The sequence below is a fragment of the Orycteropus afer genome, unplaced genomic scaffold, assembly GCF_000298275.1.
Source record: "Orycteropus afer afer isolate SDZICR_OR568_19922 unplaced genomic scaffold, OryAfe1.0 scaffold00001, whole genome shotgun sequence".
NCBI lineage: Eukaryota > Metazoa > Chordata > Mammalia > Tubulidentata > Orycteropodidae > Orycteropus > Orycteropus afer.
The window spans coordinates 37,020,377-37,044,239 of NW_006921588.1; the positions used below are offsets into that span (position 1 = coordinate 37,020,377).

The window sequence follows — 23,863 nt, forward strand, 5'->3', positions numbered from 1 at the left end:
TGGGGCAATCTACTTCCATAGTGATACTGCCTCAGAAACCCAAGGAGGGGTCGCTATGAGTCGGGTCCGACTCGACGGCACATAACAACAACAACAGTTATTCTGAGAAGACCCCTTTTGGTGCAGTGGTTAAGTACTCTGCTGCTAACCAAAAGGTCTGCAGTTCGAACCTGCCAGCCACTGTGTCAGAGAAAGACAAGCAGCCTGCTTCCATAAAGATTACAGCCTTGGAAACCCTGTGGGGAAGTTCTACTCTGTTCTGTAGGGTCACTATGAGTTGGAACTGAATCGATGACAATGGGTTTGGCTTCTGGCAGTCATTCTGTAGATGCTTTTAAGACCTTGAAAATAACATCATGTTTATACTTAACATATTGTCAATTACAGTAAATAGCAAAAGATAAATTATAAAATCTCTTTGCTTGTGTACTCTCAGAATATGTATTTTTTTAAAATTGCCACCTATCATTTAGTAGATAAAGAAAAACACACAGAAAGTGTACACAAAAATTAAATTTAAAAAAATTTGAAAGGGAACTTCAGCCAATGTTGCTCATCTTGATACCAGGTAAAACAGAGCAAAGTTCTAAAATAAAATTGTCCAATCATTCATGCCAAAAAAGAGACTCTTGCACTTTGAAACAAAGCAAAGCACTCAGGAGAGAACTACAGCCAACTCTCCATTATTCCCGGGTGGATTACCCACACTAAGAACCAGTTATAGCTAAATTTATATTTTTGCTGACTCACCTTCATTTCTCAGGTAGCTCAAACTCAACCTCCCACCACCCCACCTTAGTATGTGACTGGGAAATATTTCTATATATTTTGCATAAAATATACTTGAAAATAAAACTTTTTGTTATCCAATACTGCTTCATTAAGTATGATGCTATTCATTACTTTGGACAATGGTGACTTGATTGTAGTTAACAAGTAGAAATACAAAAGTTGCCCACTGGATTGACACGCCTGATTAGTAAAAAGAAAAGATGAACAGAGCCATCATCAGACTAAAAGACAAGGTTCCTGAATAACCAGATTTTGTCAGCCTAAGAAAGGTTTCAACCATTATCAGAAACAAAATTAAAAAGGGGTGGGGTGGGAGACTATATTAATATCAGTGCCTGTGTTCTAAAAATTGCTAACAATCAATTTTGATCAATGTCACATTCAAAATGTTTAGATATAAATGAATAAAGAAAAGTCGTCTTTCATTCTATATAACTAATGGAAAGCAGAATTAAACCCTAGCATTGCCCCTCACAAAAATACAAAGTCAAAAAGTCTTCAAGTATTAAAATCAAAACACTGTCAGTCTCCTGCTTCCTAAGTTATACTTATTTCTCGGTTACATTTTCATCATAGGCAACTCCATGAGACATATTTCCATTGAGGGAGATATGAGTGCATTCATTTTGAACACTGTAACTTAATCACTGTACTACTCGTCCAATCTTGTGGTGGTGGTTTTTTTTTTTTTTTTTTCGTTTTTAAGTTTTTTTAAATTTCTTTGCTAAGTCAAGCTTAATACTATAGGAAGTGCAAAGTATGACTGTTTAGACTTACCCTGTCTCCTTCTCTGCTTCCTGCTTTAGGGAGCAGACATGCTGCTGACATCGGTAGCAGAACCACTGGCAGCTTCCTCTCAGTGGTTTTGCTATGGCAAGGAGCAGAAGACCAGAGAATCTTCAAAAGATTTACCTGGAGGGACAGGGAGGAGCAAGCTACTGGCAGCTGGGGGGGAAGAGGGAATGCAAGCTAACGCAGGCGAGGTTGGGGAAGAACGCACTGAAGTTTAATATTCTGTAGAAATCAGTAAAAGATTTCTGATACTGCATTAGGACATTATGAAAATTGGGTCTTGTAATCTTGTTATGGCTGTGCTATATATGGTCAACTACACTAAGGTTTTTTTTTTTTTTTCTGGCTATAATTTTTAGTCTTCTGGTATGGTATTAGGGGATCTTTGCATTCAGACTGGAAAAGAATTATTTCAAAAACTACCCAATCTCAAGAGACACTATAAATAACAACAATAAACTCATGCGTGCTTTCTCTCTTTCTCCTTCCTTCTTTCCTTCTGTCTCCTTTGAGAAGTCAACACACACATACACACTGAGGGAGGCTAAGAAGGAGGGATATCAAAGAGAACGGAGGCGAGGGAAGAGAGGGGCAAGAGGAGAGGATAGAATACAGTTTGCATGAAAGTATGTTCCATGTAGTTGACGTTGATGTTTGAATTAACTTACAGTATGAAAAGGCACAAAGATCTTAATTAACAGCAACAACAATAATAAAAAAAAAAAACAGTAACACAACTAATAATGATATTATTTATTGAGTGCCTTCCATGTGCCAGGTACATAGGTACATTATGTATAATGCCACATTAAATCCTTAGAACAAAACTTAAAGCTTAAACACCATTATTCACATTTTTTCTGGTGAGTAATCTAAAGTTCAGAATCAGAAATTAACACATTGAACACATGGTAGAGCTAGGAATAGATCATAGGTCAAGCTGTCCCCAGAGTCTTTATTTTGCCCTTATGTGATCCAGAATTCTAAACAATATGCTAACTACTCAGATATAATCTGCAACTACAGAGAAAGCTGATATATTGTGATACTCTCATCACAAAGATAGGCAAAAGTAGAACTACAAAATTTTGAACACTTTTCTTCAATGAGGTTAATATCAAATCCCACTTCATATTTGTCATTCTTTTTTTCTGGTTAAATCAAAGGATTCTATAACTTGTGTCTCAAGTGATTAATTCAAATGGGTTAGCATAACAATAATAAAAAATTATCATCACACACCTTTCAATGTCATATAGTAAATGTCACCAGTTTAGACTTTTATCTATGAAAACAGTATTTCAAATTGACCTTGGATTTGTAGAAGCTTCATGAATGTGAAAATCTATACAAGATAGTAGAATCTATGGATTGTACATGGATTTTACTTTTACTTGATAAAAGACATGATTGATGATATGGTAGCAATGAGTGAAGTATTTTCTTGGAATTTATTGAAGCATTTTTTGCATCATACCAAAACAGTACCAAATAGCAATAGTGTAATACTTTTTGACATACCTTCCATGGTGTTGGTCAAAATGCTGGCTATACTCATTGCTCTTTGCCTTGTTGTGGGATCTTCTAACAAATCCATGGAAACATGGTAAGAACTGGATCGCCTCTTTCTTATTTCTGTTTCAGTAGTAGTACCCTAAATAAAAAATTTCAGATAAAATGACCATTATTCAAAAGGAAGCAAGACCCAAAGCATTCCTACAAATGAGGTACTTGCTAAATGTTCACCATGCTTTCTCAGATCTAAACTGCTCATTAAGATACTACTGGAGTTATCATTCTTGGCAAGTGCTTAAAAAAAACATCAGGTTCTCAGCATTCACAGTCATTTGTGATAGCTATAACAATGCATTATAGACTCTTTCTACTCCTCCATGCTGGAGATTGGGCTGGAGAAACCATATCTACAATCGACAACCATTTAGTATTTCAACCAGTCCTACCTAGGAGTTCACTGGTACATATTGCTCTGTGATTGCCTTTCAGATTCAGTTATTAGATCTTGATGGACATATATTCATGTGGTTTGATTTATGAAAAGAATATGAAAAGTTTCCCTAATATGCATCAGTAACACTCCCACTAAAATGTAAATTTTTTTCCTAAAATTCTTTTATACATTAGAGAAGATAATACTTCCAAAAATTTCAAATAATTAAACTAAGTTTTAAAACTAATCTACAACTTCATAAGGCATCTACAAAGATCTCTAGCTACAAAATGACTCATCATTGGCATTGAAACTCTAGGATAGCACCAGTTGTTGTTGTTAGGTGCCATCGAGTAGGTTCCAACTCATGGCAACCCTATGTACAACAGAATGAAGCACCGCCCAGTCTCACAATCTTTGCGATGCTTGAGCCCATCCTTGCAGTTACTGTCAACCCATCTCTTTGAGTGTCTTTCCCTTTTTTGCTGACCTTCTACCTTAACAAGCATGATATCCTTCTCCAGGGCCCTTCTGACAACATGATCAAAGTAATGATATGAAGTCTGGCCATTCTTGGTTCTAAGGAGCATTCCTGATGCACTTCTTCCAAGACAGATTTGTTTGCTCTGGCAGTCTATGGTATTTTCAGTACTGTCCACCAACACCACAATTCAAATGCTTTCGTGTGCATATGAGGCTACTGAAAATACCTTTGCTTGGGTCAGGTGCACCTACGTCTTCAAAGTGACATCTTTGCTCTTCAAAGAGGTCTTTTGCAGCAGATTTGCCCAGTGCAGTATTTATCTGATTTCTCAACTGCTGCTTTCACAAATGCTGATTGTAGATCCAAGAAAATGAAATTTCTGACAACTTCAATCTTTTTTTTCATTTATTGAACTGTTGTTTATTCAGTTGTGAGGATTTTTGTCTTCTTTATGTTGAGGTGAAATCCATACTGATGGCTGTAGTCTTTGATCTTCATCAGTAAGTGCTTCAAGTCCTCTTCACTTTCAGCAAGCAAGATTGTATTGTTACAGGAAAGAGACCCTGTGAGACCCCAAATGGGTTCTTGTCTTCTAGCTAGAAAGAATTGCTCACAGAGACAGAGATGGTTTACAGGGAGCAAGCCATTAATGAAACCCTGCATGAGGCTGTACAATGGGATAGCAAGCTAGGTGTATAGCATGCTAGTTGGATTGCCAATGTTTTCCAGGTGGCTTACAACAATTATAGAGGACAGAATGAGGAAGCTATACAGTTGGCAAACCAGGTGCATAGGTTTCATATTTTCCTTATTTGGATTCTTGTTTCATTGTGTTCCTGTCTTCTGGATTAGCCCAGGCATCTGCTTGTCAGCAGATCAAGATGGATGCTGTCACAGGGTCTCGTGTGCTGATCCCATACATGAAAACCTGAAATAAACAGCCTGGCAATATCATACTTTCCTAATTGTAGTTTTGTTAGTCATGGTTTCTTGTACTTTGTAACATTATTAGAAAAGGTTTTTAAACAACCTAGTGGCGTAGTGCCTAAGGCACTTGACTGCTAACCAGAAGGTTGGAGGTTCAAACCCACCAGTCACTCCTTGGAAGTAAGGTTGGGCAATCTACTTCCATAGAGATACCACCTCAGAAACCCAAGGAGGGATTGCTATGAGTCATAAACGACTCGACGGCACATAACAACAACAACAATTTCCAACTTAAGTATTAAAAAAAAAAAAAAAAAAACCTCACTGCCATCAAATCGATTCCAACTCATAGCAACCACCTTTGGATTTCTGAGATGGTAAATCTTTATAGAAGTAGATTGCCCACTCTTCCTTCTGCAGAGTGGCGGGTGGGTTTGAATCACCAACCTTTTGTTTAGCAGTCAAATGCCTTATGCACTACTCCACCAGAGCTCCAACTTAAGTATATATCACAATTTTCTAGTTTCTATCAGTAGGAGTAATATAAATAATTTACAAAAAAAAAAAAAATGTAGCTGAGGGAGCTTCCATTCCTTACATGTGTACCTGTCTTAGTGTCATCTTCATATTGCAGGCTGTTAACCAGTCTTCCTCTAATCCTGATCTCAATTATTTACTTCTCAATTATTTGCTCAGCATACAAATTGAATAAGTATGGTGAAAGGATACAACCCTGAACCTGATTTGAAACCATGCTGTATCCCCTTGTTCTATTAAAAAAAATTGCCTCTTGGTCTATGTACACATTCCTCAAGAGCACAATTAAGTGTTCTGAAAGTCCCATTCTTTAAAATGTTACCCATAATATGTTATGATCTACATAGTCAAGTGCCTTAGCATAGTCAATAAAACACAGGTAAATATCTTTCTGGTATTCTTTACTTTCAGCCAGTATCCATCTGACATCAGCAGTGATATCCCTTGTTCCAAGTCCTCCTCTGAATCCAGCTTGAATATCTCTAAGTTCCCTATTGATGTACTCCTGCATCCATTTTCCAACTATCTTCTGCAAAATTTTACTTGTGTGTGATAATAATGATACTGTTCGATAATTTCTGTATTCTGCTGGATCGCCTTTCTTTGAAATGGGCACAAATATCGATCTCTTCCAGTTTGTTGGCGAGATAGATATACTCCAAATTTCTTGGCATAAATGAGTGCCTCCAGCGTTGCATTCATTTGTTGAAACATCTCAATGGGAAGCCTATCAATTCCTGGAGCCTTGTTTTTCACCAATTATTTCAGTGTATCTTGGACCTCTTCCTTAAATACTCTTGATCATATGCTACCTCCTAAAATGGTAGAATGCTGACAAATTCTTTTTGGTATAGTGACGATGTGTATTCCTTCCATCTTCTTTTGATGCTTCTTGCATTGTTCAATATTTTGCCCACATAATCCTTCAATGTTGCAACTCAAGGCTTAAATTTTTCTTCAAGCCTTTCAGCATGAGAAATGTCCAGCATGTTCTTTCTTTTCAGTTTTCTAATTCTAGGTCTTTGCGCATTTCATTATGATAATTTACTGTGTCTTCTCAAGCCACCCTTTGAACCCGATATAACTATATTATTTCATCATTTCTTCCATTTGCTTTAGCTACTCACCATTCACAAGCAAGTTTCAGAGTTTCTTTTGACATCCATTTTGGTCTTTTCTTCTCTTCTTTTTTTTAGTGACTTTTTGCTTTCTTCATGTATGATGTCCTTGATGTCAATCCACAACTCATCTGGTCTTCAGTCAGTGGTGTTCAATGCATCAAATCTATTCTTCACGTGGTCTCTAAATTCAGGTGGGAAATATTCAATGTCATATTTTGGCTCTTGCAGAATCATTTTAATTTTCTTCAGCTTCAACTTCAGCTTGCATATGAGCAATTGATGGTCTGTTCCACAGTCAGCTCCCTGTTCTCACTGATGACATTGAGCTTTTCCATCACCTCTTTCCACAGATGTAGTTGAAATGATTCCCATGTATTCCATCTGGTGAGGTCCCTGTGTATAGTCCCCACTTACATTATTGAAAAAGGTATTTGCAATGAATAAGTATTTGGTCTTACAGAATTCTCTCATGTGGTCTCTGGCATCATTTCTGTCATGAAGGTCTTATTTTCCAACTAGTGATGCTTCTTTGTTTCCAACTTTCGCATTCCAATCAGCAATGATTATCAATACATCTTGATTGCATTTTTGGCCAATTTCAGACAGCAGAAGTTGGTACAAATCTTCAATTTCTTCATCTTTGACTTTAGAGTTGGTGTGTAAATTCAAATAATAGTAATATTAACTGGTCTTCCTTGTAGGCATCTAGACATTATCCTATCACTGACAGCACTGTATTTTATATAAGTAGTTGTATATAGTTATATATCATATAGGTCTTTATATGTCATATACGCAGTTACAATAAGTCTTCGGGGGTAAATAACTATCCCTTTACAGTCTTTCTTGTTGCTTTATTACAAAGTTCTAGTTTTCTCATAATTTAGTATGATTTCAAGACACTTTAGGAGCAAGGCATGATGAATAGGCCATATGAAAAACGGGAAGAAAATTAATGCCTATTTCTACAAGCCAAGGTAAGAAGCCCTTCAGTTTGGTGACTAAAAGCTAGCTCTATATGATTTTAATGTACTTAAAGAGCTTTTCCAACAATGATAAGTGGAATTATGTAAAGAAAATTACACAAAGAGGATTTTCATATGATTCATAAAGCTATAAAATAAAATCAAGTGGCATTTCTGGAATATCTTTATACTAGGAAAATGAAGTTTTATTTAATACCACATATTAAAAGCGTTTTAGCTTTGATAAAGGAAATATCAATAGTATATCCTTATAAATGTTTAGTAATTAGTTGAATTCCATTCCATATGCATGATCTTGGGCCACTTTATCTACAAAGAGAATTCATGATAGTAATATAAAAAATTAAATCTGGCTTCTTTACCACTCAAATGGAGTGCAGCCATTTGAATGGATGCTAAAAATTTTACAACATTCTGCCCTGCAGAGAGAGAATTTTCCACTACAGGGTTTAGATAGAGTTAGTGATAATGTCTACTACAAGTAGGAATATCAAACTTCCATTTTAAACAGAGAAAACAAAATGCTTAAGATAAATATTAATGTAATTTATGAACATTAACTTTCTTGTATTTAATTCAATTATAATTAAACATTATAACTGACAAACTGTTTCTTTGCTTTTTGGCAAGTTCCATACTGTAATTATATCGATGAGGGAATAATTCTAATCTATGCAGACCAATCCATGTTTTTAGTTAATTTTAGGTAAGTCTAAATAGAAATTTTTGGCAAAATAAGTTTATAACTTGATTGAACCAACCTTTGGTCTTTGAACAATTCACTTGGAAAAATACCTAGACATAGTTTTTTTTAAAAAAGGAGGGAAAAGCAAAAAAACACTCTTGCCTGCATCAACCATAGCTCCGTTCCCCTCAGCAGCAGTTTTAATTGTTCTCACCTCTGGGAGGAGCTGTCCAGTAGGAGACGTGAGGGCAGAAGGGCCCCCAACAAGGGAGACCACCCCATTGCAATCCACAGCACTGTGCATTTTCCCATTCATGGGCAGAATCGGGAGCACCCTGGAGGCTCGACTGGCCTGGCTGACGTTGCTATGGCGCCGCTCTCCATGTCTGTGCGGCACAAACAGAGAATCTCTTCGACTGTCGTTGTCTTCAAAGGTGCTGTGCTCATCATCTGCAAAGTCATTTTCCGAGCCAATATCTTTTGCTCGACCTCTGAAGCTGAAAAGGCTTGCCCGACTGTTGCGTCTTGGGGAGAAAAGGGAGCCACGGATGCTCAATAAAGACTGAACAAAGAAAAACAAAACAACCCAGATGAACAAAATTAAGAAATGACATCTGAAAAAGATGAGAAATTTGACTCATTGTTTCATAGTTGTACCCTGTAAGGGTAACTCATTGGACACGTTTTAACTCCTTGTGGTCTTCTCCCTCTTTATTTTGCTTTTCCTTTTTCTCCCTTCCTTCATTTTTCATCTTCTGCTTTCTAATTTTCTGTGATTTTCTTAACTTTATACCTGCTTTAAGATAGTTAGAGGTCCCTGGATACTGCTTTGTCCCATTACTGGTATCTAAGAACGAAAATATTTGTTGGACTATTGCATGGAATCCTATGGGGGGTGCCAATGGGTCACATGCTCGGCTTGGCTGCTGACCCAGCCGGTTAGAGATTCAAGTTTAGCCAGAGGCAACCCATGGAGCACAGTTCTACTCTGACATATACAGGGCTGCCATGAGTCAGAACTGATTTCACTGCAATGGAAAGACCACATTCTAATGTGGATCTTAACACAAACATAAAATAAAATTAATTTCACTAGTAAATTTGGGAGCTCTGGTAGCATAGTGGCTAAGACACTTGCCTGCTAACCAGACGGCTGGCGGTTCAAACCCTCCAGCCACTCCTCGGAAGGAAGGTTGGGCAATCCTACTTCCGTAGTGATACTGCCTCGGAAACCCAAGGAGGGGTCGCTATGAGTCGGGGCCGACTCAACAGCACATAACAACAACAACAACAGTAAATTTACTTAATTCTAGCACAAGGAACAGTCTCTCCCCTTCCCTTTGCATATTTTATAATGGTCTTCATGAATAAGTTAAACAAATCAAGGTGGAAGTACTATATGATTTTCACTCACCTCTGTGTCTCAGGAAATCCAAAGAGCATCATGTTTACAAGAACCTGATTTTTACTATAAATCTGATCATAGTCATTATACACTTTTCTAACTGGCTAAATTGCCAGTGCTATCTTGCAGTTTACCTTGTTTCTTAACCATACCAGAATTTGCATAATGAATCACTTCTTGCATCTTACTAGTCTACTTTTATAACCTCACTGCAGAGAAACATCTCTTGTTTTTCTTTGTTCAGTATCCATTTCTCTTTCATCTTCTACCTGATGGTCTTTGAGATATGCTCCTAAATTCCCTTATGAGGTAATTTGGCAGAAACTGACCTCAATTCCTGAATCCATCAGTGGTACTCTGACCCAGGTGTAGGTAATCAGTGTATTCAACACCTCTGACCAAAAGAATGGTTTAGAGATGGGGATAAGACCCTACGTGGCCCTTTCTTTAATTTAAAACTATTGGAGGTACTTAAAATATTGTATGTAATTTTAGAGCTCCAATAGTTATCTTGCCATCAGATGGAAGGAACTTGGACTCAGATATGGAGAAAGATTGGTCATGATAACATAGTTTGAGCTCCTTGATCCAGCCACTCCAGATGCTACTCATAGATATTATTTACATGATTTAATAAATTATCTTTCTTGCTTAAATGAATTTGAATTACATTTCTATGATTTTTAATAAACAGAATACTAATTCCATTACTTAATTATTATTAGCTTGATAATACTTTTTTCTTTCCCAAGTATTTAAAGCTAACTAAAATAATGAATTTTATCTATATATTCTAATACTCCTTGACCAATAAGTATGACTTTAGTTTTCTATTCAGCTAAAGAATTGTCTCAATAACACATTTACTTCTGTTAACTGCTATCTTATGTTATGTGACTCTATTCATTATTTATAGAAAGTATCACATCTAAGAAGACTTCTCCCTCCACAACCAGAAGTCATTTCTCTTTTTCTTGTTTCTATACTTTTTATCCTATGATTAAATTCATAAATAATATTCATTCTTCTTATTATTGTTTTCCACATAAGTGGTAACTTTTTGTAAGGCTCTTCTAGACTACAAACTTTCCATTCTTTTTTGCCTCCTTTCTCTCTTTTTACAAGGGACTTTGAATTAGCTCTGAGGACATGATAGCTACAGGATTTATGGGCTTCTGATTATCATTAGCTCAAAATAAAGGACAAGAAATGCTTGGAAATAAGAAACACAGTAGAGATTATTTATATGTATTTATTTATATGTATCACTCTTAGTTAGCTTGTATTTTAACTACAAGTATTCCATTCAATTAGAGCTAGTTGAAAGATTGGAAGGAAATAAGGGTTAAAATTGAATACATTGTTAAGATTCAAAGGTGAATTATGCCACACAAGAGCATAGTTTACGTGCCACAACTGTATGAAAAGTGATTGCACCCTATCTGTTAGCATCAATTTCTATTTTTCATATTAATTTAAAATCCATAACAATTAGATTCCATGCCTTTAATAAATATGACCAGTAAGAAACCATCCACTCTACCAAATGAATTTCTAAAAAGCAAAAATCCTGATTTATATCAAATAGTGAATGTCACCTGTATCTTATTAAATATTCAAATAGCTGGAGAGTTTATTAGAGATTACACTTTTCTTTCCACCTTCTGCCATGCTATAAAATCAAATTGGAGTCTAAGAATTATTTTATATAATCACCTATTCTATTGAGAGAATGATAATCATACAATAAAAGCTTATGTTATCTTTTGCAACATGAAGGTAGGAATGGTTACTCTTCTTTCCATTATCGTTGTTATTACATGTCGTGGAGTCATCTTTGACTCATAGCGACGCTGTGTACAACAGAACAAAACACTGTCCGGTCAGTCCTGTGCCAGCCTCACAATCCTTGCTATACTTGAGCCCATTGTTGCAGCCACTGTGTCAATCCTTCTCGTTGAGGGCCTTCCCCTTTTTCATTGACCTTCCACTTTACCAGGCATGATATTCTTCTCCGGGGAATGGTTCCTTCCGACAACATGACCAAAGTAGGTGAGATTAAGTTTGGCCATTCTCCCTTCCAAGGAGCATTCCAGCTGCACTTCTCCCAGCATCAGGTCTTCTTCAGTCTTCTTTATTCATTGTCCAGTTCTCACACACATAAGGAGCAATGAAAAATACCATGGCTTGGGTTAGGCACACCTTAGTCTTCATGGAGACATCTTTGCTCTTCAGCACTTGAAAAAGGTCTTTTGCAGCAGATATGCCCAATGCAATACATCGTCTGATGGCTTGACTGCTGCTTTCATTGGTGTTGATTATAGAACCAAGTAATATGAAGTCTTTGACTACTTCAAAAATTCTTCTCCATATATCATGATGTTGTTTATTGGTCTAGTTGTGAGGATTTCCGTTTTCTTTATATTGAGGTGTAATCCACACTGCAGACTATAGTCTTCAATATTCATCAGCAAGTGCTTCAAGTCATCCTTACTTTCAGAAAGCAAAGTTGTGGTCTGAGTATTGCAGGTTGTTAATGAGTCTTCCTCCAATCCTGATGCCACATTTTTCTTCATATAATCCAGATTGTCGGATTATTTGTTCGGCATGCAATTTGAATAAGTTTGGTGAAAGGATACAACCCTGACACACTCCCTTCTTGATTTTAAACCATGCAGTATCCCCTTGTTCTGTTGGAATGACAGCCTCCTAATCTATGTACAAGTTTCCTCAGGAGTATAATTAAGTGTTCTCGAATTCCCATTCTTCTCAATATTATCCATAATTTATTATGATCCACACAATTGAATGCTTTTGCATAGTCAATGAAACATAAATAAACATCAGCAATGACATCCCTCATTCCACATTCTGTTCTGAATCCAGCATGCATTTCTGGAAGTTCTCAGTCAATATACTGCTGCAACTATTTTTGAATTATCTCCAGTATGATTTTACTTATGTATGGTATTAATGATATTGTTCAATAATTTCCACATTCTGTGGGATCACCTTTCTTTGGAATGGGTACAAATATGGATCTCTTCCAGTCAGTTGGCCAAGTAGCTGTCTTCCAAGTCTCTTGGCTTAGCCAAATGAGTGCCTCAAGAGGGGCATCCATTTGTTGAAACACCTCAACGAGTATTCCATCAATTCCTGGAGCCTCATTTTTCATCAGTTCCTTCAGTGCAGCCTTGATTTCTTCCTTCAGTACCACTGGTTCTTGATCATACGCTACCTCCTGAAATGGATGAACATTGACCAATTCTTTTGGGTACAGTTACTCTGTGTATTTCTTCCAAAACATCTTCTTTTGATGTTTCCTGCATGATTCAATATTTTGTCCATAGAATATGGACAATATTTCAATACTGCAACTCGAGACTTAAATTTTTTCTTCAGTTCTTTCAGCTTGAGAAAGGCCAAGTGTGTTCTTCCCTTTTGGTTTTCTAATTCCAGGTCTTTGCACATTTTATTATAATAATTGACTTTGTCTTCTGGAGCTGCTCTTTGAAATCTTCTGTTCAGCTCTTTTATCTTGTCATTTCTTCCACTTTCTTTAGCTACTCTCCACTCAAGGGCAAGGAGAGGTCACTATGAGTTGGAACTGACTTGATAGCAGTGAGTTATATAATTCTTGGTTGGAAATTTTTTTTTCTTTCAGGGTTTTATATATACCATCTTATTGTCTTCTCTCCTGCATGGTTTCTGCTGAGAAATCTGAGCTTAGCTTATTTGTTGCCTTGTAGGTAACTTTTCATTTTTCCTGTGCTGTTTTCAGGATTCTGTTGTTGTCTTTGGTTTTGGTGAGTTTGATGATGGTATGTCTTGGTGATTTTCTTTTGGGGTCTAGTCTGTTTGGGGTTCATTGGACTTCTGGAATGGATATACTCTCATCTTTGATCATACCAGGAAAATTCTCTTTCCAGTAAATCTTCGACAATTTTCTCTGTGGTTTTATTTGTTTCTTCCTGTTGTGGAATGCTGATTACATGCAGTTTATTCCTTTTGATTGTATCCCACATGATCCTTAGTCTTTCTTTATTTTGTTTTGATCTTTTTTCTGATTGATCCCTTTCCAAAGAAGTGTTGAGGTATTTGCCTTTAATCTCACTAATTCTGTCTTCTGCTGATTCAATTCTACTCCTTAGCCCTTTCAATGTGTTATCTATTTCTGAAAATTTAGTATTAACCTTCTGGATTTCTACCTGCAGATTTTTTTATCATTTCTAATTTTTCATTTATTTTGTCATTTGTTCTTGTATTGTCTTTCAAAATTGTTCTCTATGTTTCCCTCAACTTTGTCAGTGTTTTCTTTGATCTGTCACTCAATCCATTGCAAGTACCTAAATATAATTCTTTTGAATTCCCCATGAGGGAGTTCCAGTGCTGTTTCTTCCTCAGGATACGTTCTGGGTCTGTACCCTGGTGCACTGTTTCTCTTACTTTATCTTGCTTCTTTGTGGACTATGATGCTCTGCTATCTCTGAGACACTGTGACATTTTTGTGTTTAAATTTAATTGGTGATTGTATGTTGGAGTGACTTGCCCATGATTTTTGTTTTCTTTGTATGTTATCTACATGAGCAGGGTACTGTGTTCCTCTATTCGCTAATTGGCAGCATTTATACACTTACCACCTGTCTCCTTTACCATTGTCAGCCTCCCATATGTCCTTGCTGCCTTAGCAAATGGAGCCAATTCTTAGGTTCCTGGAATCCGAATGAGAATGCTGTCACTTTAAATATTCAAAATGGTCACTGCTTGTCAACATTCAAAATGGCTGCACCCTCGGTCACTTTAAATATCCAAAGTGGTCACTGCTTGTAAACAATCAAAATGATTGCCCTCTCTGGACAACCAAAAGTCCACAGCTCAGGTTGTCCCCCTCCTTGCTGTTTCCCTTCCTAGTCATAGGCCACCAGTGCAAACATTCCTGCAGCCCTTGGTGACTAGGGCTGATCTTTAGGTCAAGTCTCAGGTCTCCACACCACTTGGAAATATTCAGGCCATTGGTGCCATCAGAGTAGCTGACAGTATGCAGCTCAGTATGTTTCCATACTCACTGTTTTGGTTCAGATTTTTCTACTAGTTGATGCCTAATTCACTTCTGTATACTTTATTTCAAAGCTCAGGGTTTCAGTATTATTTTCTGTATCTCTGTCAATTTTTTTCTCTTTTTTTTTTTTTTGTTGTTGAAGAGGGCCAGTGTAGCTTGTTTTGCTTATTCCACTATCTTACCAGAAGTCCCCCTTTCCTGTCTTTTTAATGACCTCTTGCTTTCTTCATGTACAATGTTCCTGACATCATCCCACAATTCCTCCGGTTTTCAGTCATTGGTGTTCAGTGCGTCAAATCTATTCTTTAGATGGTCTCTAAATTCAGGATGGATATAACCAAGGTCATATTTTGGCTCTCATGGACTTTTTTAAATTGTCTTCAACTTCAGCTTTAACTTGCATATGAGAAGTTGATGGTCTGTTCCACAATCAGCTCCTGGCCTTGTTTTGGCTGATGATGCTGAGCTTTTCCATCACCTCTTGCCATACATGTAGTCAATCTGATTCCTGTGTATTCCATCTGGTGAAGTCCATGTGTATAAACACCGTTTGTGTTGTTGAAAAAAGTATTTGCAATGAATAAGTCATTGGTCTTGCAAAATTCAATCATGCAATCTCCAGCATCATTTCTGTCACCAAGGCCATATTTTCCAATTACCAGTGATTCTCCTTTGTTGCCAACTTTTGCATTCCAATCTCCACTGATAATCAACACATCTTATTACATGTTTGGTCAACTTTAGACTGCAAAAGTTGGTAAAAAATATTCAATTTCCTCTTCTTCGGCATTGGTGGTTGGTGTGTAAATTTGAATAATAGTAGTATTAACTGGTCTTCCCTATAGGTGTATGGATATTATCCTATCACTGACAGCATTGTACTTGAGGACAGATCCTAAAGCATTCTTTGTGAAGATGAATGCCGTGCCATTCCTCTTCAATCTGTCATTCCCAGCATAGTAAATTACATGGTTGTTTGATTAAAAATTGTCAAAGCCAGTCCATTTCAGCTCACAATTGCATAGGATATTGATCTATATGCATTCCATTTCATTTTTAACAATTTCCAACTTTCCTACATTAATTTCATTTCCTAGATTCATGTAGAATTTTGTACATTGCATGTTATGTTTATTAATGGATTTTGCAGCTGTTTCTTCTCATTTTGAGTCATGTCACATTAGCAACTGAAGGTCCTGAAAGCTTTACTCCATCCACATCATTAAGGTTGACTCTACTCTGAGGAGGCAGCTCTTCCTCAGTCATATTTTGAATGCCTTCCAACCTGAGGGGCTTTCCTTCTGGCATTATATCAGACAATGTTTCAGGGCTATTCATCAAGTTTTCCAGTAATATATCAGATAGTGTTTCACTCGTATTCATAAGGTTTTCACTGGCCAATTTTTTGAGAAGTGGATGGCCTCTTTCTTCTTCCAAGTGTCTTAGTCTGGAAGCTCCGCTGAAACCTGTCCACCAGGGATAACCCTGCTGGCATTTGCAACACCAGTGGCATAGCCTCCAGCCTCAAAGCAACACACAAGCCACCACAGGACCACAAACTGACAGACAAGTTTGTCACTCTTAGTTGTTCCAAACCACTCTGATCACTTCCTGGCCTCCCTTAAAGCTGCTCCCAGCCCCACACCTGGATCACCATCTGGGCCATCTTAAAGCTGCTTCCAAACACTCCTGTGCCTGGCTTTCTTTCCATTATGTCAGTACAAAATAGTAGTTCTTAAAACTTTTGTGTTCTAGATCCTCAAAAACTCTGATAGAAGCTATGGACCTTCCATGGCATTACCCATATTAAGAACCTATACCTGGTGTGACATTACCAGCCTTACATCCAACGCTTGCAAAGCGGGGTTAGTATGATTCAACTCCATGACAATGAGTTTGGCTTTGATTCTCTTCTCTCATTCTCTCTCTCTCTTCTCTTCCCTTTCTTTCTCTCTTTCCCTCTACCTACTTGTTTGACTATTTCTTTCATAGGCTAAAACAAAACAAAAACAAAAGAAGTTTTTAATTGTATTTTTATACATATGCCTCTTAAGAAAAAGATAGCAATTTGGGATCAACATTCCACACTGTATAACTCAGTGGTCACTAGCCTGGTTTGCTAGGGAATAAATAATAAAGGAATAAAGGAGAGAATACTTGGAAAATATTCTCTGTGAGCAAAATTTATAGAAAGAAGTGGGACAGAGTCAAATCATTTCAAGCTTCACTATTTTTCCTAGGATTAGCTCTAGTCTATTTGTAATGAATTAAAGAAAATTGAGAAGAATCTCTACAGTAAGTTTTGATGTGCAATTTAAAACTCAGGCAATTTAGCTTGGCTTCAAGATGCTTTCTTTATCCTTTTCTTTCCTTCCTTCTTTCCTTCATTTTTGAATTCTATATAAAGGGCATTTGATTTCTACAGGATTCTTATTTATTAAAGTTAATATCCTTACTAATGGAATTATAATGATGATTGTGATAACAAATGAATGAGGATGACTAAGTGTAGATATATTTTAAATTTGAATTCAACTCCTCTAATCTATAATTAACGTGCTCTGGTGATTCAGTGGTTAAAGTGCTCAGCTGATAATTCAAAGAACAATTTAAACCCAAGAACCACTGTGCAGCAGAAAGATGTGGCATTCCACTTCTGTAAAGATTCACAGCCTTAGAAACCCTATGGTGCAGTTCTACTCTGTCCTATAGAGTGGCAGAGAGTTGGAATTGACTTGACTGCAGTAGGTTAAGCTTTTAATCTTATAATTTATCCTATCTCATAATGCCATTTGGATGTGTATTGAATCAGGGTGACCTATAAAAATTTACATATGTTAAACATAATCAGTGAGATTGTCTATATTATAAAATGTACTAAGAACAAGCATAATCCTAAACATATGTATTTTTAATGAAATAAACACTCATTAATTTTTAAAGATATTCTTTACTTTAATGCTAATAAAGTGGAATATTTAACAGTTTTGGAATCAGGCTGATTTTGAACACCCCCTTAGCTCTTACTAACTACATGATATTGGGCAATTTATTTGACTTCACGGTATTTAAATAATAGTGAAAATAATAATATACAGGACTGTTGTTGGGATTAAGTATGATGGTGTATACAGAAGGTCAAGCATAAAATTGGCACTTGACAGAGGACATAATTCTTTCCTTCTCTTCATATCTGTAAACTGATAACCTAGGGTAGGCAATAGGGTTGTAGTGAAGTGGTTAAATGAATTTATATTGCAAGCAGTACTGCACTGCAGAAGTGTCAGCCATTATCATTGCTATTACAAGGACATTTAGGTTTCACTCTTGGTGCAATTGTCTTCTGATGAACTGTGTCTTCCTAGTCATTCTCTTTGTCATTTCAAAGACAACTAAGGATCCCAAAGTTTAAAGTTTCAACAGCTTGTGTGGGTATGTAAGTCAGAGGAATGAGGTAAAGATTTTCCTCACTTTATCAATCAGAGTATACTTTGAAAGCAAGCTTCACATTAAATATGAAACACAGATAATCAAGAATAATTAAACACCATTGTAAATTTATTGTCATAAATATTCCTAAGTGCATATCTAGCCAAGAATCGGGTAGAAAATTTATTTTGCTTCAGTTTCTTCGAAACAAGGGCATGAAGAAATCACTTGTCATATGAAGTTTGTAAGTGGATGGGAACAACTGCACAGATGGTCTGAAAGAGTCCATGATCCACTTCTGGAAACATGCCACTCAGAAAAACCCACAGTTCACTGAGTCCAAGCACAATAGCTAAGAATGGATGGAAAACATCTGTTGATAATTCTTCACATGGAAAACTGCCCTGCAATGCTTGTGCGTATAACAAAATCTCAAGACTCCAAATCTACCAAGTCCAATGGGATCTATGCTCTAAAAATTAAAAAGTGGTAAAGCTCACTAATTCTCTGAAGTGATAACCAAAATATTTTGATGACCATTATCATCAATCTATCATACATGAGAATGCAATTTTATTATTATCAAATTCTGGTAAATTTGGGAAAAAATAGTTTGTTATAAAAATGCTATTTAGGCAATGTAATATTTTTACCTGATGTGGAGAAGAAAACCTCTTTTCATATGTCAGCCTACTTCCTTCTAAGGAAAAACGGAAACCTTTTCTTCTTATGCTGTCTTCAGATTCAGATTTGCGGAAGCCCTCTTCTTTCTCTTCTTCTCCTGACTGTTCTTTCTGCTTTTTCTTCTTCCTTCTGTTTTTCATCTCTTTTTCACTCTTGGAGCTCAACTTTGATGCCACTGAAGAACTCTCTGAGAAAACTCCTATCCCACCAGCACCACTGAAGTCTCTTGATTCAGCCGATGCTGCTGCTGCTGCTGCCTAGAATAGCATGGAGGAAATAGCAGTTGCATATAAACTATTTTAAAATTTACCCATATTATTGCTTAACTTATCTTTACTAGCAGGAATATTATCTTAAAAAAGTGAATCTTCATGCCACTCTATATTTTGGAAACCAGTGTATTGTAGTTAGATCAGTTGAAGAATAAAATCAACAGATACGCGGAAGATGTTACATAAGATATTGATGGAAATGTTTACATTCTGGTTTCACATAATGTTTTCTGATTATTCTAATAATATGAACATGACACTTAAATATCATGACAATTTTTATTATTATTTTAACAATATCTTAACAATGGAAGAAGTAAAAAAAAAAAAAAACCCTTCCTATTTAAATCTGAAAGGAGCTCTAGTGGTGCAGTGAATAAAGCATTTGACCAATAACCAGAAAATTGGCAGTTCAAACCCACCAGCAGCTCCACAAAAGAAAGATGGGGCAATCTACTTCTGTAAAGATTTACAGAAACCCAAAGAAGGTCACTATGGGTCAGAATCGACTCAATAGCAATGAGTTTGTTTGTTTGTTTTTGGTTATTTAAACCTGAAAGATGTTTACTTCTGTCACATAAACACTTTAATGCAACTTTAGTACTAGTCTAAATTACTGAACATAATTCAGTCAAATATTATAATAAATAAATGTTCTATTTAAGTTAATCATTTCAATACAAAAAGAACAACAAAGACATACTAACGCACTGCAGTGACCCCTCCTTGGGTTTCCGAGGCAGTATCACTATGGAAGTATATTGCCCAACCTTCCAAATCATTAGCTACTGCTATTAATTAGCATACTATAGTTTTAGAAAATAAATATATAATGCTCTAAGTTGTTACTACTACTCAAGTAGATTTTACTTGTTTGACCTTTATTACACATATAAGTGTATTCAGTGATAAAAGGAAACTGGACTCAACATCCAAGAAAAAGCAAAATTAGGCAATTGGTTTAGTTAATGCCATTAAATTGAAAAAATACAATTAGAGAAATTTTTATCTGATGTTGAAACCTCATTCAGTTCAAATTAAAGGCCTTCATGGTGGGAGGCAAAGAATGCAGTTATTTTGTAATGTTTATCCACAAGTGTTCCCCTTATGCAACACCACACACTTGCAGTTATGTACTCTTCAAATACAGGAGAATAGATTTTGAATAGATTTTGTATTTTCAAATTTTATGAAATAATTTTCTCAGTTTGACTTTGTTTTTCTGACTTTTCCCACCTATATAGTGACACTGTAGTAAAGCAAGTATACCCAATATCTTTTCCCCCAGAAGATTAGAAAAATATTTTGATTGAGGGCATATGGAATTTCATTGTGAACTTGATTAAGTGAATGTGTTAATAGATAATTTCATCAAGGGCCAAAAAGAAAAAAAAAATTCAATCATGCAATTATAATTCTCCATGTTTAGAGGCCGTTAATATTGACAGCAATCATTAAAATATAACAATAATGTACTAACATTACAAATATGACATGCTTCAAATGATAACTACTGCTGCTGGAGTTGAGACAAATAAAAACAAAAAAGAGCTTTCTTGCTAACTATACCTGAGCTTCTTCTTGTTGTTTTTTTAACTGTTCAAGCATCTGCTGAAATTCAGCTTCTTTCTGTTCAGCCTCTTCAAGTGTTGCCTGATTCTGCTCCTCATAGGCCATGGCCACCACAGCCAGGATCAAATTTATTAGGTAGAATGAGCCCAAGAAAATGACCAGCACAAAAAATATCATGTATGTTTTCCCAGCAGCACGTAATGTCTGCAAGAACAGAAGAGATGCTGTGTTACATTTCATATAGTTTATACTCTATCTACTGTAATAAAAGATATTAATAGAAATTCTCTTGATCTCAATATTTCATGCTTCACAGAAAAATCATTTTCTCTTTCCTCACCAGTTGATAAAGGTTTTCCCAGAAGTCTTGAGTCATGAGTCGAAATAAGGACAAGAATGCCCAACTGAAGGTGTCAAAGCTTGTGTAGCCATAGTTTGGGTTTCTACCAGCCTTCACACAGATGTAGCCTTCTGGACACTGGCTGTAATTAATGAGAGGGAAGAGGGCCATTCAGCACTTGCAAGTCTGCTTGTTGACCTTTCCTGTTTTTATAGATGCCAATCACCATTTTACATAACACTAAGGAAAGCCCATTTATTTTAGCTGACCCAGGACTTAACCCAGCACTACCTAGTCTGATTTTTACAACAGAATTTATTTAGCTTTAGATTCCTCTGTGATTTGCTGTCATTATTATACTTATCTCTCTCTGTAAAAACAATCCTACAATGATTAATTTTTTTTTTATATTTGTGAACAAGAACAGATAAATAAGTCCATAGAAAAAAAATGATTTTCACTGAATATATCTAGATGCAGAAGTATGTATGAGTGTAGGGGTAGGATAGTGAGACGAAGAAGGACGAGGGTTTGGGGGCACACTGACAAGAAGGAATGGTCTGTATAATATGGCTTTCGCTGTATCACCCTGATGGTCAAACTGACCTGGACTTAATATTGTGTCTGCCACTTCTGGGCTCCATGACCTTGGGCAAGTTTCCTAACTCAGTTAATGTTTTGGTACCTTATATATAAGAATGGAGTAAAAACAGAGCATGAATCTCAAGTTTGCAAGTATCAAATGAGATATTATATGTAAAGAATTTAGCACAGCACAGACATGGAAATAATATCAATCTGATTCGCATGTTATTGGAATCCACAATAAAGGCAGCACTATGTTTATCGTAGATGCCAAACGTCAAGGCTATTACCATCAAGAATTTTGTTACAGGTTATTAACTACTAATGTACACAATATCACATTCCACAGAAAGAACATTAGATGTCTGTCTATAATTCTAAAATCTTGACGAACAGGAATGGTAGCTATTTTTCTGAATTCTTCTAGGCTTTATCTCCAGGTCACTGCTTACCAATAATAAAGGTTCACATGACACCAAACATCATCATTAAAAGCATGCATTGAGTGCTCTAAGAGCTATACATATATTAAATAATTTAGCATATGAAATCTACTTAATCTTCGTAGCAATCTTATTATTACACCCATTTATGGCATGAGAAGATTGAGGTAAGGAAAGGGGGTACTTTATTGTGTAAGTAGGTTTTGAACCCACACAATCAGTCTCTCCAATCTATGCTCTTAACCACTTTGTTAAAATAATATAGGAAAACCCTGACCATGCCTCAGATACTGAAATTATCCTCAGACATTTTACATTTTAAGTCCATTAGTATCACATTAGCATTAAAAAATATCACACTTATAAGAGTGCATGCTTATATTCAATTAACTTAAGCTTCTTATGTATAGTACTGCTGTTCTCTCTCTTTTCAATTGTACTTATTTAGAAGATTAGATGTGACCTAGTATGGAAAAATAATTGTTGCATATGAGAATGTGAAGGAGGTGAGAATCCACACTTATCCCAGCTATTCTGGGAGTCAGCGTGAAGCGGAATTTATGGAGGTCTTTGAATGAGGAGCAAGCGGGGGCCGAGGGTGGGAGGTGGCAGGTTACTGAGGCTGATGGAGCAGTGCGGACTGAGACTTAACTCTAAAGCATCACTTACCCTGCGTCTGAGCTGTTGCCACAAAGCAGAGCATCGTTTTGCCCTTCCAAAAAGTAAAAATGACCTATTTAAAGAACAAGGGATAAAAAGAATCATTAAACCCTCAAAACCCTTCAACCATTGTATCTAGGTAATAAAGCTTATAAATTGATTTTGATCATAACGAAATAGAGTAATAAATATGTGTATGACCTAATGAAATTTCTTCTTAATAGTAATGAAATACTAAACAAATATCAAAATATAACATTTTTGATTACCCAAATACACTAAAAGTCTGTTTTAAAAAGAAAAAAATTCAGGAGTAATTATTATAAATTTATGATAGCAACACTTATTACAAATATAACCTCAAATTGTTTGAGATACTTCAAGAAAGAACCAATTTAACTGCTGTTTCTTTTGTTCAAAAAGTGACGCAGAGGGAAGCTATGTTGTTTCTAAATGCCTCATGCAAATAAAATATTATTTTACAAATATTCTTTACCTGGGTTCAGAATAGGTTCTGATATATTAAATTTTTTTGTGTGTGTGTGCCAATCTAAGCTTAATTTCACGTAAGATGTGGTCTTAGCTATGTGTTCCTTCTTTTCTTATGATGTTGTAAATCTGTTTCATTTTGTTTTGGTTTACATTTATTATTATTCTTTAAATGAATATGAGAACCGTGTTTCTTTGGGGGTATATATTTCTAAGCATACCTACTGGTAGTTTCTATTTTCATGGTATACCATATATATAATTTTACTAGGTTGTAAAAATGGTCACAGGAAAAATACACACACACATATATTTATATACTCAAATGCAAAAAAATACGCAAATACACACACATATACAAACATAGACATATCTTTTATCGAGTTCATTAACATAAGGAAAAAGGGACAAGATATTTTATTTCTTACCTATGCTATTTTAAATTGGTTTAAGTCATTTGGAGGAGCTCTGGTAGCATAGTGCCTAAGGCACTTGACTGCTAACCAGAAGGCTGGTAGTTCAAACCCACCAGCCACTCCTTGGAAGGAAGGTTGGGAAATCCTACTTCTGTAGTGATACTGCCTTGGAAACCCAAGGAGAGGGTCCCTGTGAGTCAGGGCCGACTCGACGGCACATAACAATAAATAACAACA

General features: G+C 36.1%; 1 protein-coding gene across 1 annotated transcript in view; it reads right to left on the minus strand.

Moving 5' to 3' along the window:
• SCN2A (sodium voltage-gated channel alpha subunit 2) overlaps positions 1-23,863 on the minus strand; it is a 119,355-nt gene that overhangs the window by 76,944 nt on the left and 18,548 nt on the right. Inside the window, exons 7-12 of the mRNA XM_007954041.1 lie at positions 22,731-22,794; positions 21,034-21,175; positions 20,691-20,897; positions 18,819-19,106; positions 8,487-8,834; positions 3,106-3,238 (exon numbers count right to left, since the gene is read on the minus strand). Coding sequence (XP_007952232.1) covers positions 3,106-3,238; positions 8,487-8,834; positions 18,819-19,106; positions 20,691-20,897; positions 21,034-21,175; positions 22,731-22,794 — 1,182 coding nt within the window. The remainder of the gene's footprint in view (positions 1-3,105; positions 3,239-8,486; positions 8,835-18,818; positions 19,107-20,690; positions 20,898-21,033; positions 21,176-22,730; positions 22,795-23,863) is intronic.